The 15,571-nt window shown below is 40.9% G+C and overlaps 4 protein-coding genes and 1 non-coding gene across 5 annotated transcripts; all 5 read left to right on the forward strand.

Moving 5' to 3' along the window:
- The first annotated feature begins 6,167 nt into the window (after positions 1 to 6,167).
- Positions 6,168 to 6,239, forward strand: Trnaq-uug (transfer RNA glutamine (anticodon UUG)). Its single transcript has one exon. It is a non-coding gene; the product is annotated as a tRNA-Gln (tRNA).
- A 556-nt stretch (positions 6,240 to 6,795) lies between these two features.
- On the forward strand, positions 6,796 to 9,220 carry LOC129593072 (uncharacterized). The gene is made up of 3 exons (XM_055489259.1): positions 6,796 to 7,846; positions 8,352 to 8,510; positions 8,580 to 9,220. The coding sequence occupies exons 1-3, from the start codon at positions 6,797 to 6,799 to the stop codon at positions 8,721 to 8,723; spliced, it is 1,353 nt and encodes a 450-aa protein (XP_055345234.1). The 5' UTR covers position 6,796; the 3' UTR covers positions 8,724 to 9,220.
- Positions 9,221 to 9,412: 192 nt separating this feature from the next.
- LOC129593073 (uncharacterized) lies at positions 9,413 to 11,217 on the forward strand. The gene is made up of 3 exons (XM_055489260.1): positions 9,413 to 10,447; positions 10,733 to 10,891; positions 11,002 to 11,217. Exons 1-3 carry the CDS (start codon positions 10,256 to 10,258, stop codon positions 11,134 to 11,136), a joined length of 486 nt encoding a protein of 161 aa, XP_055345235.1. The 5' UTR covers positions 9,413 to 10,255; the 3' UTR covers positions 11,137 to 11,217.
- Positions 11,218 to 11,815: 598 nt separating this feature from the next.
- LOC129593087 (5-hydroxytryptamine receptor 1D-like) lies at positions 11,816 to 13,031 on the forward strand. The gene is made up of 2 exons (XM_055489277.1): positions 11,816 to 12,781; positions 12,963 to 13,031. The coding sequence occupies exons 1-2, from the start codon at positions 11,816 to 11,818 to the stop codon at positions 13,029 to 13,031; spliced, it is 1,035 nt and encodes a 344-aa protein (XP_055345252.1).
- A 1,122-nt stretch (positions 13,032 to 14,153) lies between these two features.
- LOC129593088 (5-hydroxytryptamine receptor 1D-like) lies at positions 14,154 to 15,187 on the forward strand. The gene is made up of 2 exons (XM_055489278.1): positions 14,154 to 15,034; positions 15,184 to 15,187. Exons 1-2 carry the CDS (start codon positions 14,154 to 14,156, stop codon positions 15,185 to 15,187), a joined length of 885 nt encoding a protein of 294 aa, XP_055345253.1.
- Positions 15,188 to 15,571: the final 384 nt, after the last annotated feature.

The following is a 15,571-nucleotide window of genomic DNA, read 5'->3' on the forward strand; positions in this document are numbered from 1 at the left end:
TCGTAAGCAGGTAAGGGAGCCCGCTGGAGGTGAACCATAGCCCAGTGCGGACGCCAGATCGCTTAACCCAAGAAGGCCGGAACCGCCATCGCCCAAATTGTATCGCTGGCTAATAAAAGTCATACGCGAAAATGCTGATTTTCAGATATTTCTATTATCTTTTTGAAACTGCAACCACCGTTGCTAATTCCCTACCAAGAGAGGAAAATAAAAAAGATTAGAAGCGTACCTTATTGTCTTGTTTAACCGCAAAGACGCTTTGCTGTGAGAGGCCAAAGACGCTTTGCTGTAATGGACAAAATGTGATCCAGAATTTTAATTTCTGTGTTAAAGCCTGAATGGTGCAACGTGCGTTTGGCATAGTCGGCTTTATTCTCACAACGTATTACCATCAAGAAAGTTGCGGCCGGGTTTCACTTAAATGTGTCTGGTTTGGGGAAACATTAAATTCGACAAAACTGTTCGGACGCAAATACTCCGAAAAGTTGAAAGGCAGTTCATCTGCTTAACCATCCTGCATTTGCAAGCGTCTACCTGGTACATACTGTAATCCTTCTCACCCATTATACAAATTTACTGCTGCTCGGCGCTTTTTCGGGTGTATTTGGATGTATCTTCAACGTATGCTCAATGGATTATTGGAAACGAGTTCTTTCTTAGTTAACGAACCATAATATCGTACAACTGAGTTTCGCCTCACGAAGTGATCGGTACTTCCTGATACGTATGTTAGAAATTACTGTTCTGTACATTGTGTGAGAGTGTAAGTCACGGGAACAGAAACCGGAAGCATCGCTCACACTCGTGTAAGTTTTGTTATGTTTTGTTCTATAGGCAGGTTGCTTATTTATCACATTGTACATTCATGCTTATTACTAAGTTAATGCACATAAACATCTGGTAAACAAGGAGAACTAAAACCTAATAAACTAAGGAAGCCTGCAATGGCCGAAATGTCCAGTTGCCGAGATGAGCGTTGGCCGAATCGAATGTTGGCCGATGCGATTCTGTGGGGCCGAATAGTAACGCGGCCGAACTGAATGTACATTGTGTTTATTCCCTACGTGCAGTGCATTTTTATTATGTATTCTGATTCATTTGCGAAGTTTCTGGAATTATCCCCAGAACTGAAAGCTTACTACAAAAGTACAGAACTGATCTATTTATTAAAAAACCGTGTTATTACAATGTCAATTATTAGGCAACGGTTTATGATTTTGTTGTATTATTTTGTTAAATGAAGAGCAGATAATGGTATATGCAGTAAAACGGGAATCCATTATCTCACAGGCACAATCGCCGCTATGATCGCTGAAGCCTGGTTGAAAGTGATTACGACGCAAGAGAAAGTGAAAAATAATTATATAGTGATTGATTGCTTATAGAATGCTTCTCTAATTACGACCATCTTTTTGTCCTGTAGCTGCTCCTTCAGTTTAACCCGCTGATAGTGAGACTACATGTTCCTCTCTTTTCTGGCCGAGTCGGTTCCCACGACATGGTAAAAGGGCGTGGACCCTTGTAGCAGCGGCAGTAGACGGAACCACTATTGCAGTCATTGTCGGAATCGCATGTTTTCTTGTTATTGCAAACTACTTTTGGTGCGGCGCCTGGAACTAACAGTTTTCAGAAGCCAGGTGCAGACAAAGGATTCTGAATTTCAGTTGTTGGCAAAAACAGATGTATAGAGTACAAGAACACAAGCAAAGCCGACAAAATAAACCACTAATTTGTACTGTATGTAGTTGAATAAAAAATAGCAAAATACACAGAATTATAAAAACACAACAGAGCGCAAAATACACGTGACATAGAAAGCGTGTTAAAATATTGCCTTAAATAAAAGGTCACATTACCTCAAAGATTGTATGGAGCCATCAAAAGTGCCATGAGAAAAACGGCAGCGACCACCAAAAAGTTCATTTTCAGATGATGTAAAAGAGAATATGACACTGAAGTGTCTTCGAAAGTTTTACAAACGTGATTACCATAATTTTGTTTGCCATCGTTATATACCAAAATTTTTGCATATCACTGCATTTTCATAAAAACGCTCGTCGAAAACTTGAAAATAATTCCCGTAAAAGTTTTGCCTCCAATTCACGTAATGCAGTTTTTCTCGAAATACGAGTGGTTGATGTGCGGTACGATCTGCCGACAGGCAAAATTAACACTCGAAATATGCAGGCTATTAGGAAGCGGCGTTATCCTGTTTGTTTAAAGTTTAAACGAGTTACATTAGTTCCAGTAATGAAAGTGTATTGCGCTCCATAGATTAAGTTGAAGCCGGAAAAGTTTCGCTGACATTCGTTCAATCCCAAGAGCGCACGTCATTCGAGCCACTTAAAAAATGCGGAAAAATGGCCCTGGTTCCAGCTACAACAGAACTACAGGAGTGCAATCTCGTTTTGAGTATTTATTCTGCTGGTCGGCACATCGTACCGCACGTCCACCACTCGAGATGACTAAGATTGCGAGAAATATCGCATTGCTTAAACAGGTGGCAGTCTTTTGCAAAATTTTTATGGGAATAGTTCTTCAAGTGTTCGGCAACGGTTTCCAGAAACATACATTTACAGTACGTACAAAAAATCGTTATACCGTAAAAGTATCTCGAAATTTTCTGGTAGTGGTATCATTAAACGAATGTTTACACCAGTTACATGTACACAGGACCTAAAGAAATTTTTTTCGATTCAGTCTAGCAATAAACGGCCTGATAAAGGCTTCGCTGGTTATGGTGGCATTTCTGTTACAAAATGTTTAGGAGGTAGGTATGACCATCGGTTGTACTGGTAGCACTGGTAGCACTGTATTAAAATGTACCTTCAGATACTGTCTTCTACCTTTTTTTGTGTGCTCTCACTGCTCTGCTGCGTTTGGCCTTCTAATATGCTTCGAAATGGTGATAAAATTGGCTGATTTTCCCTATGTGGTCGTTAAATTGTACTGCGCATATCTGTTTGGTATAACAAGCAAAGTGACAACTGAATTTCAATCGTCACCTGTTTGAGGCATCCGGTAGTTCTTTATTTACGTACAGGGGCCCTACACAGGACGGTCTTGAACGAGTGCACGTTCGACAAGGACTGAAATACTACTCAGTATGGTCCCTCTGTGTCGTTCCAATTTTGACCCAGGCCATTTACCTGTGTGGTTGGAGACTCCCGCACGCTGGCGCTTTTGCAAGAATTGGGTTTGCTCTTTGGGTTAAAATTTAAACTGACCAGTGAGCTACATAAAAATCAGATTTCGCAAGTATGGGCAAACATTGAATTTTTGCCGTTACCGGCGCCGTCCCTTTCTTGAAAACTTCAGCAACTTTGAAACTGATTTACGTTCCTTTATTATTTTTTGTTATTACAGTACTAGTGATGAGACGGTAATGTGTATCGTTGTTTTCACAGTCGCTGATAAACTGTAGCAGCAATGCTGCTCCGTTAGGGCCTCAGTTGGGTGTTTCTAAAAGGTGGTCACCACGGTCGTGGTCGTGGTCGCTGTGGGCGTTGTCGTGGTGGGTTGTGATCGTGGTCGTCAGTGGTCGAGTGTGGGATAATGTGGTTGTGGTCGACGATGGTCGAACGTTACCAATTCACTGTTCAGTATTTAATTACTGCACTAGCAATGCATAGACAACCGTCACAAAATTAGAATGAAATTTATAGTTTTCTTATTGTTTTTAGAATTTTCAATTTCTTTTTATTCTTGGTACTTTTGAGATAAAACAGTAACGCCCTTTGTACTTCAAATTTCAAAAAGGGAGAAGGAGACAAAAATATTCTTAAATTTATTTTACGCAGATGTCCCAATTCTAGCGCGACTAACATTTGTAAACTAACATTAGTATCCTGCTTTGAAACTTTTATTACAAAAATAAAATTTTTTTTTTCAAAAAAACATTTTTGTATTAGGACTGCTGTTGTCATGATGTTATTACCTAACAATAACCCAGTTTTGACTATTTTCTCCTTATATAAACTATCAAACCGTGACTCTAAAAATGTGTCTACACAAATACAGACTGCTCGATGCGTATTAATTTATAAAGAAGATTTATCTCTACGTATTGGCATTTTTACAATGGGTAAGCATTATTATTTTTATTTATAGTAATCATGTAAATTTAGTGCAGAAAAAGTTTCCTTGACATAACTGACATGTACTCGTACTATAAAAAAATAAAAACAATAAAAATAAAATGAAAAATAACAATAAAAAACCCTGCGCACAATAAAAATACCGTCCATCAGCGCATTTGAGTAACCGATCTTTTGGAACGCTCACGGATACGTTGCAGCCTGTCAACATTATAAACTGAAAAGCAGAACTATCAATTTTTATGAATTGGTCTGTTAGTAGCCCATGAATCGCCCGTGCGATAATTAAATACTGAACAGTGAATCGGTGACGTTCGACCACTGTCGACCACAACCACATTACTAAACACTCGACCACTGACGACCACGACCACAACCCACCACGACCACGACCGTGGTGACCACCTTTTAGAAACACCCGACTCGGGTGGGTATAAAAAGTTTCCTTCAGAGCAAAAGATCTCAAAAAATAAAACAGATAAGCGAAGAAATGTGGCATAGTGACAGATGTTTTGAAAAAATTAAGAAAGTTGTGTGAAGACGCCATACCGCAATATTTTTCTTGCTACAGTTTTCGTTCCTTATTTGGTCATTAAGTATAATTTGACCAATAAAAATGGGGTAGAAGTTATCATTGAGAATCAACTTGGCGGATACATGCAAAATCACAGAATGGAGAAATTTCTTTATGCGTATCGAAAAAGCACCAGTAATATTGTGACGTTTTGTCACAACGGTTGCTTCATATGGCCATAAACTGAGCAATTTGTTATAATTATATTAGATGCATGTAGCGGAAGCTATCGTTACAATTATCTTACAATTGTCGTCTGCACCTGTTAGTGTCTGACACATAAACCGAACAAATAATACTCGTCTGACGTTATTGTAACATCCGTTATTCGGCAAATAAGTTTGCACAACCTGCGTTCACTCCCAGTTATCTGCTCCACTGCATTGCATTTGTGCGTATGTCTGACTCTGGTTCAGAGGCTGGCATCCGAACAATGCGGCAGGCGGCTCAAGGCGGCTGACCGGGATGAAGTATGGGACTCTGCCGCGCAAGATTCGCTTTATAAACTGTAAGTTCGCGGTGATATGTTCACATCGATCGACTGCGACCAGCCCACTCCCTGTGGACCTGAGGGCACCAATGCTGACCGGGAGGCGTTAACCAGTCGAACTGCTGGTGACTAACCAGTAGTAGCATAGTTACAGTGGACTGCGAAAACCTGTTACTTTCGGTCCGCGACCGAATGACCAATCCAAATAAATGGCCAAGACCAAATGACCAACAAACAGGAAACGTGCAAGAATTCGAACACTTGCACCTTACGCATTCCCAACGAAAACCATCAACCGATATCTCAAACGAAAGAAAACAATTTCAAAATTTCGATACCAAATACGTCACCCTTCAGGAGATTTACCAGAAAATTCGAGCCATTTTAGTTTGCCGTAGACAAAGCATACGATTTCCGTGTGAAAACTGAATCCAAACCGTGGATTCAATCCTATGCTATGTCTACGAGAAACTTTACATAAATGCGTCGATTTTCTCTTAGATCTCATAAAAAATCACTTGTTTGGTATAAAATTCTTGAAATTTTCTCTTTCGTTTGAGATATCGGTCGATGGTTTTCGGTGAAAAATGCGCAAGGTGCAAGTGTTAATACCAGCAGGCCGACGGCCAATCACGAATTTGCCTGTCTGAGTACAGAAAAATGCTTGGTTACGCGCGTTGTAACACCTTTTCGCAGTCCACTGTAAGTATGTCTACGCAAATGTCCGCTAGTATTCCTCACAGGCTGTACAATATTAAATTGGCAGAATGATTGGGAAATGAACCGATATGTGAGTAGCGTAAGTGGTTTTCTCAAGTAGCCGGCCTGATCCGCGTTATGAGTTACTCAGAAACTTTCATAGTATTATTTATTATGTAATTCTCCGGTGTGAAAATGCGAGTGAAGTGTCATGCGTGTGGGTCTTGCATTTTGCTGACTTACATAAAATGTCTGTTTAAGTATGCCTGTTTCGGGAAATAATGCAAATCTACTGGACACAACAAGCGGCTGTATGGTGTAGTGGTTAGCACGTCGGACTTTGAATCCGTCGACCCGAGTTCGACTCTCGGTACGGCCTGTGCGCTTTTTTATAATAATGACATTAGTACTACACCGATTCAATTACAAATCATTTTTGTCATTCATTCATTACAAATCATCATAGTATTAAATAGACGAAGATTTGTGGAGCCAATATAGGGTTGACACTGAATTATTTTTCCATGTGAAAATTTCTTGTTGATGGGATTTTTGGTTTTAAATGTCCTCAGTAATTTAATTTACTGCAGTTGCTTTCGAGTGCTGTACATGTTTCCCAGAGATGAAATTTATTTTCTGCTAGTGCTGTTCCGGTATGTGCCGCTACCATCTTTGCACCAGTGCTTCTATCGGAAACAAGGAATGCGTTGTTGGTTTTGTATTCCCGGCGGGCTCCAGAGGACCATCATGCTAATTTAGCCGACTTAGGATACCGAATGCAGCCAGCGCTAAAACGATACTAGAGATCGGTACTATATGTTTGTTTTGATAACCGGTATAAATAGCTTATGCAACTCTACACTCTCTTATGAAGATCACGATAAATCTTCTCTTAAAAAAACGCTTTACAATCATTCCCGTTCCATGGATTCAGCGATGGATGCCATGGATGCAATGGACGCTTTAGCCAGTGAAGTAAAAGCTTCTTCAGAACACCATATTATCCCAAAATTATACACCAAATGGATGCAATATTCTGGTCTGTTTTTACCTTCGTTAGCATCAATAAATTCTGGGAAACTGGATCGTAAAAACTCTCATCGCGCACACTTCACTTGGTCGTGTGTGATTTTGCTGCTTTTGTTGCTCCTGTTCGCCATCGATCAGTATGATTTCTTTGTGAAATTCGGGCAACTGCTGCAAGATATGGAATATTTCACTTGTGTGGCATACGATTTTCGTTCCTTGATTAAAGGTCAAGGCCCCTTTACCATTGGCGTAATGTTTCTTATGCGGAAAAAAGTCTCGAAATTGTTGCAGCGCTGCCAGCAATTTCTCCCCACTGTTCTGCACGAATATGACTGGCAGTATCTGCGCCGAGCGTTTATCGTACTTTGTATATGCACAACGGTATCTATTATTTTGTGCCTCTCCGGAATTATTTTCACAACAATCGCTTTACAAGAAACCGGTTATTTGGAACGCAACCAGAACGTTCCATATTTTTTCGACCAACTGAAACTTCCGGCGCTGCTAATTGCGATATTCAATGGCCTTGGAATATATTTCGGCGTATCCTGCGAGTACCTGACGTTAACACTGTTAGTAATAATAGCACTTCATATTTTTGTGGCATTCAAGAGGGTATCGCTGAATTTTGATGCTGTGGTGCAAAATGCCGGGAATATTTCACAGATTCTGGGAGAATTTCGAAATTATTTGATTCTGGTGAATCTGGTGGATTACCTAAACAAGACATTTTCGCCGATTTTGTTAATAAGTTGTGTGAAGGATCTCATCAGCTATGCCGCACAAGTGGGAACCTACCTGCAAATGTACACGACTAGTGTGGAGTTATCTGCTGAGCATACCGAGCGTTCCGTGGCATATATGCGCGGCATGGACGCTTTTACATTCTTCTTCGCCCAAGTCAGCTTCGTCAACATGATCATCCGAATCGCGGTGTTCTGCAAAATGCATACTGCGGTAAGTGTACGCTTGAGAATTTTATATCTTTTTTTAACGGAACGAAATAACAAAATTTTTAAGAAAAGGCCTCTCCTTTGTTATGAGAAAAAGCGGTTTATTAAGTCTTCGCTAAGAAACCAAGTTCTTTACGCTACAATACGTGCAAGCTTAACTTAAACATATTATTGCTTTATTCAGCTATAAGCGGTAGCATAATATAGGCAGATGCCTCGCGTTAATCACGCTGCGTAAGCAAGCGCTTCCCTGTTCGAAATCAAGTCTGGTAATTTATGTGCGTTGGGAATTTCCCGTTTTACACCCTTTATTGATTTCCTTAATGATTTTTTAATGCGCGCCGGCCGGTTAATGTTACCTTTTTTAGTTTTACATCGTACGAATATGTACTCGCTTCTATGTGTGGGACGTGGATACATTCTGTAAAATTTGATTCTCCTGGAGAAATATGTTAGAAAACTATAAACTTCTGACTTCTAACTAAAATTGTTGTATTTTTTGCATTTAGGCGCAGTCATTCCGACACCGGTTACGGATGATCCATCTTTCGGAGGTGAATGATGATCTCAAGCGTGAAATTACCGTTTTTGGACAGAACACAACAATATCGGATGGAGCGGTTACGGTTTACGGCATGCTGGAACTGTCGAAAGAATACGTCGTAACGGTTAGTGCTGAATTTTGTTGCATGCCGGAATGAACTCAAGTATAAATAAACAATTTTGCCAAATTATAGACATTTGGGTTGGCGATGACATATTACATTTTCGTCTACCAAGCCCGCGATTCGCAGAGATCTGTTGAGGACTTGAAATCCTCTCAGAAGTCATGCCAAGCTGCTGTACACCGAATACTCAACGGAAGTCTCGCAACAGTTTAAGTACGCTTTAGGGGATTTTATTATACGGTTTACATCGTCTGCAAAACTCAAGGTTTCTGTTTTGGCCGTCAGAATTTTATTTAGCCATGAAGCATACGAGTACCCTAACCTCGTTGCTAGGTACTATTTTTTTATCTCGGATTTTGAATTTTTCTCTGCATAAAACGAGTAGGCCCTTTGTACATGTTTAGCAGAGGATGACTCACATAACAGGTCTCACTTAAACATAGGAAGTAAGACTTTTCTCTGCTATCCGGTACGGCTATAAACGGTACGGTACGGTACGGCTATCCGGTACGGTTCCTGTGAATAATAAATATTTTTATAAAAACGCTCTGTTAGTCCCAAGACAACCTTATAATTTGCATACTTCCTAGCTCCTACTGATGTTTGTCCGTTGCGGCTCCGCGTGTTCTCATAGTTTACAGAGGAACCGCATACTGTATACAGCAAATAAAGGTTGGCGTTGTTTGTTTTCAAATAACCAAGCAAATGGATTTCCGTCCTATGACGATGGATAAGTGTAATATGTACTTGTATAAGTGCCTATGCTAAAGTTGTCACCAATCATTCCACCATGGGAATGCAGAAGACACAACGCTCGATCATACACAACCCTCGCTTCTATAGACTTTACTATGGCCGCGGAAAAAATGTTGGTTAGAAAGTCTGTGCGTTTATTCCACACACCGATGGCGAAATTAACTAGTTCCAGACTCAACTTCGGCGAATACGATATGGTTCCCAGATTTTATATAAGATGGATGCACTCTTGTGGTTTGCATCTGCCTTCACTGGCGGCATCCGACTCAGATACAAATGTCAGCATGCATTTCAAATGTATTCAATTATCCTGGGCATTATCTGTGTTATTTTTTCTCTTGATGCTGTTTTTCATGGATCAATACGATTTCTTCGTCAAATTCGGGCAGCTCCTCACAGACATGGAATATTTCACTTGTGTCGCGTATTATTTTCGTTCACTGATTAAAGGTCAAGGCCCATTTACTATTGCGGCTATGTTTTTAGTACAGAAAAAAATATTTAAGTTTGTAAAAGATTGTCAGAAATTTCTGCCTTCAGTTCTCCTCGAACAGGACTGGAAAATTATACGCAGAGTAATTCTTGGATTATGTGCTTGCACGATCACATCCGTTATTTTCTGCTTGCTTGGGATCGTGCTCACAACGCTCGCTCTGCAGGAATCCGGCTATTTGAACCAGGAAAAGAACGTACCGTATTTCTTCGACTTATGCAAGATACCGGGAATTTTGATTAGCGTGATCAATAGTCTTGGTATTTACTTGGGAACATCGTGCGAATATTTATCGCTAACGCTTCTCGTCATCTTGACGTTGCATTTACTTATGGCCTTCCGACGTGTTGCTGCTGATTTGCATGTAGCACTGCTGAATCAAGAGGGTGTTCCGGTCGTTCGGCTACACTTTCGTAAATATTTGACGCTGGTTAATCTGGTGGATCAATTAGTGAGACTTTTGCGCCGCTACTGCTGATGAGCTGTATAAAAAGATATGTTCAGTTTTGCCGCTGTCTTTGGAGCATATCTGGAGATGTATACACCCAGTGTGGAGATGGCCAGTGAATACAATGCCCGTTCTATGGCATACATGCGCGGCATGGACTATTTCACTTATTTCTTCGGTAACATTGGATTCGTCAACACGATTATCCGCATCGGCGGATTCTGCAAATTACATAATGCAGTAAGCCAATCAATTGCTTAAAAAATAACAATAAATTTGTGAATATGATTTTGAACTCAGATTCAGCAGGAAGCGATTTGCAACATTGAAACGTTTTGAAAAATGTGAACGTTTTAACAGGTTGCAGATACATAAATGCATAAAACATAATACAAGCGTAAACAAAGGTAACAACAAAAAATGTTATTAGGCATGGGCAACAGGACACGGCAATGGCCGTAAAACGCTTATAAGAATGATACTAGGAAGTACAGTTAAATATCACGCTCATACAAAACTTGACAGGCTCAGTCTTTCCGAAAGCAACTACGGATGGTCCACCTGACTGATGCGGATGATGCAGTGCTCAGCGAGAGTAATTTACTGAAGCGAGACACATCCAAACGAGACGGCGCTGTAACGGTTTACGGTCTAATGGCACTGTCAACCGACTACGTCATAGCGGTACGTCTAATAATCTAATTTCATGTTCTCGCCGTGCCTTTTAATTGTCATACATTTTCTTGTTATAAGTCACCAGTTCTCTTTGTCTGACTGTCCTGATAAATTTTTAGTTCTTTGGGCTGGCAATCACCTACATCATTTTTGTCTACCAAGCCAAAGATTCGAGAAAAACGGTGGAGGATCTTAAAGCGTTACAGATGGCGCATCATGCTCTAACTCTGCGCATGCTAAACCAGACCGTTTAAGTTAATTGCTGTTTTGTATAATTATCAGACAAATCAGTTTTATGAATGTTATGTAAATTGTGCGCAATTTTATCGAATACCAGACGGCTAAATTAACTGGGATAAATAAAATTATGGAAGCACACGGAGTCTGAGTGTATTTGTAGCGAACTGATGATCCAAAATTTATTCCAAAAATTATTGTAATTTGATGGATATACTGCATATCGTTTAGATACCAAATATCACGTGAGCATTTTGAAAAGCCTTTCACCTTTCAAACCACGAATAAAATTGTTAGAAACCTTGGTATAAAACACAGCATAAGTCTGAGATAAGTCGCTTAAAGGTGTTTATGAAAGCTAAAGGTCAGCGCCAATTGTTGACGATTTGCTGGCCTCGATAATCGCTTGCATTTGATCAATCAATAAACGTGTCGGCATTTCATTTATATCAATGCCGGGAAACAAGGTAATTCTTTTGTTTAGCACCATAAAGTCTATATTCGCAAATTTCGAAGAATTGCATGGATTCTCGAGATGCCATAATTTTATTGCATAACCCAGTACGAGCATGGTATAAAGGCGTTTGCCTTCCAGTCGAACAGAAAGTAGAGCAGAAATGATGTTCAAAAATTATTCCGCAGCTTGCCTTACTACAGACTGCTGTCACAAACCGAAAGTTCCTCGTATAAGAAAAAATGGCGAATAATTCCAGTGCTACAAATGCCTCGTTTTCTTCGCCTTCATGGTCCCTAGCACCGGCCAGCACTGTAATTATCACACCGTTAGCCATTATTCTAAACGGATATGCCTTATATACATTTCTTGCGAACCGCCATCTTCACAGTCCTTTCAACGTTTACCTGGGAAGCCTATTATTCAGCAACCTAACTTACTCCATCATCTGCAATCCGCTGGATGTTATCAGCGGCCTCTATCCAACTTGGCCACTCAGTTCCGCCGCCTGCGACGCGTACATCTACGCCCTGCTGATCCTCGGAGCGGTGACCATCAACTCGCACGCCCTCATCACCGTCAATAGACTGTGGGCCATGACCTTTCCTGTCTCGTACCGGAATCATCACAATCTGCACGCGGCTTTTGCCAGCGTTGCCGTTCTTTGGATATACGTCCACGTTATCTGTTTACCGGGAGCGATTCGGGACTCCCTGTACTTTCGGACACCGCTGCACGACAATCCCTGTCTGTTGAATGTAGCAGCGCAGTTTGAATGGAATCTGGTGATGCAGTTTGTGGTGTACGATTTACCCATAGTTTTCGTTATCGTCGCATATCCGTATTTATTATTCAAGCACAAAATGCGAAATCGTGTGAGGTTCGGGAATTCCATTCCGATGTCACGGTATGCAGCAAGATCGCGAAATGAGAATGGCTCGAGGTCCGGGGACACCGGTACGGGAGACCCGTCTTCCGTACTGAAGAAGGAGGTCAGTTCCGCCGCCTGCGACGCGTACATCTACGCCCTGCTGATCCTCGGAGCGGTGACCATCAACTCGCACGCCCTCATCACCGTCAATAGACTGTGGGCCTGGATGAAACGCCTGGATGATCGCTACCGGGCGTTTGTTGTAACCACGCTGTTGACTATTTCGATTTTAATCTGCTGGGTGCCCAATGTGACATTCTTTTCGGTGACCAGTTTTGTAACCGTCGACGAACCGATTTTATATGGTATCTCTTCGTTCTTGTTTAACTTGCAGTCGCTGTTCGATCCGATATTGTTCGCATTTGTTTTCAAAAATCTTAGAGACGCTCTGCTTGCACCGTTTGCTGATAATTTGGCACGTTTAGGTTTTCGGTGATCTTTAAAATTATTTAATGCAGCTGATACATGAAGTGTTCTTCGTGGCAAAAGAATTCTTGCGCAATGCAATGAAACTACTGGAATACTAATTTTGGAAAAATCTGGATAGACCATCTGCACCATTTGTGCTCGTAGCATCTTATTGCTGAGATGCAGCAAATTAGGATAAACAAAAAGTGTAGATTGCCTGCCGCGGAAGATTGACAAGTTCTTCATCTATATGAAACTTCCATCATAAAAGCCATATACTATAAATATGCATCCATTGCATATGCTTGCAATCTTTTTCCTTTCTAGTTTTAAATGTATATTAATAACTCATCTTCGATTTTAAAATCGATTTTGGTTTGAGATCGTCTGCGTAATTACACAGCTTTGTATGTGCCTCTAAAATTATGTTTCGAGGGGTAGGATTGTCACAGTAGCCTGCGCAAAACTTTTGGCAAGAAACCGTTTACTACAATAACTAACTCCCGTGGAGGGAATACTGGTTTTATGGGAATTGACCCTCCTCTTCGGTGATATTATCACAAGCAGCGACCTTGTCGTGGGCAACCTCCACAGTTACTTGCTTTGACTGAAGTCAAAGCCCGTCCAAATATTTACCACTGTCAGGGTAACTTCAGAATAACTGCTTCAGTATTCTTCTGTCTTTTTCTGTCCAGCACTAACAAACACTAGAATACGTCAATACACCGGCGGCATAGCTGTTACCGAATATAAGTTTTATATTTTCGTAATACAGAACTTCGGCACGCGTTTTATGTTTACTTGGATAATTCTTATTGGCCAATTGATCACAATTCCCAAAATTTATGGGAAGTCATCAGTGGCGCACATTTTGTTGGAATTAATCATGATAATCCATCCGCATGCCAGTTTAAGTGTTTAACACACCCTAATTAAGGTTGCGGGGTTACAACACGGTGTGCTCCCTGACACCCGTTCCATGCTGTTCTGCGCTGTCCTTTAAAAATTAATACTCCGCACCCGGCTTCCGGTATAATTACTCTGTTACTGCGACTTACCAGGTGTTCGTGTACATACGCATTTGCAGTGTGCAAATTTCTCTGCCAGCTTGTGGTTTGACATTTCGCTCTTTCTCTGTACCATCATGATTGTATTACATTTTCTTACAAGAAACATCAAGATCTGCACCGTCATGTAGCTGTTCATTGTGAAAATTAATTCCTTGCTACCCTCTTTAGACAATGCACAATACGGACTTATCCAATAATAATTCAAATATTTCTTTGGCTCCCGCGTGGACGTTGGGCCCAACGAGCACTGCCATTATCACACCGCTGGCTATTCTCCTCAACGGCTACGTGTTGTTCATCTTCTTCACAAACAAATCGCTGCACACTCCGTTTAACGTGTACCTCGGGAGTTTATTATTCGCCAATCTGATTTATTCCATCCTCTGCAATCCGTTGGACGTTATCAGTGGCCTTTATCAAACCTGGCCGTTGAGTCCCACCGCCTGCGATGTGTACATCTACGCGCTGATCGTCCTCGGCGCGATGACCGTTAACTCACACGCGCTAATCACTTTCAACCGTTTGTGGGCCATGACTTTTCCAGTCTCGTACCGGAATCAACATAATTTACGAATTTCCTTCCATACTGTCAGTGTTCTTTGGATTTACGTCCATTTCCTCGGTTTACCTGGAGTAATACGGGATTCTCTGTATTTCCGAGCGCCTCTTAAAGATAACGCGTGTAGTTTAAACGTTGAACTGCAACTTGAGTGGAACATTATCATGCAGTTTATCGGGTATGATTTGCCGATATCGTCCGTGATCGCTGTTTACCCGTATTTACTGATTAAACATCGGTTCCGACGGCGGATTAAATACGATCGCTCGCTTGCCCTTTCGAAAAAAACGGCGTACCGCAACAGAAATGAGAATGTATCAGTAAACGACAAGACAACCGACAATACTGACGAAGAACGAAAGAGGGGCCGAAAAGAGCGTTACCGGGCGTTTATTGTCACCAGCTTATTGACCCTGTCCATATTGATCTGCTGGGTGCCTAATGCCACGTTTTTCTCTATTAACTGTTTCACCACCGTGGATGAGCCGATAATGTACGGGATATCATCGTTTTTGTTTAATTTACAGTCGCTTGTGGATCCGGTTTTGTTTGCGTTTGTTTTCAAAACTTTGAGAGATGCTTTACTGGTACCATTTCAAAGGATTCGATGCTTTTAAGTAACACAACATAACCGATCTACAGTTAACTGCATACACAAAGCACATACCTGAACACAATTATCAGGACAGTATTTAAAAAGCTCATCGACGCTGTAAGCGCTCTCTTTTACTTTGTGTTAAAGTAAGTAAGACGGTACAGATGATGAAAAATTATTGTGACAAGCAATTCCTTTTGTCTCTAAATCTAGCAGTAACACAAAAATTTACGCAAAATTTATTACTCGTATTTGTCCATACACTGAAGAAAAGAAGCTAACAATGCAAATCAACAATTTATTATTTTTTTCCTTCATCCTCGAGCATCTGTTCAGTGTCTCTCCACGGTGTTTTTTAATATCCTTCGGTTGGCAGTACGTTTTGCTGAAATATCTCTGGTGGCATTTGCCGGCAGCGGTTCAAGACGGACAAAG

Source organism: Paramacrobiotus metropolitanus, unplaced genomic scaffold (genome assembly GCF_019649055.1).
Source record: "Paramacrobiotus metropolitanus isolate TYO unplaced genomic scaffold, Prichtersi_v1.0 Parri_scaffold0000059, whole genome shotgun sequence".
Taxonomy (NCBI): Eukaryota; Metazoa; Tardigrada; class Eutardigrada; order Parachela; family Macrobiotidae; genus Paramacrobiotus; species Paramacrobiotus metropolitanus.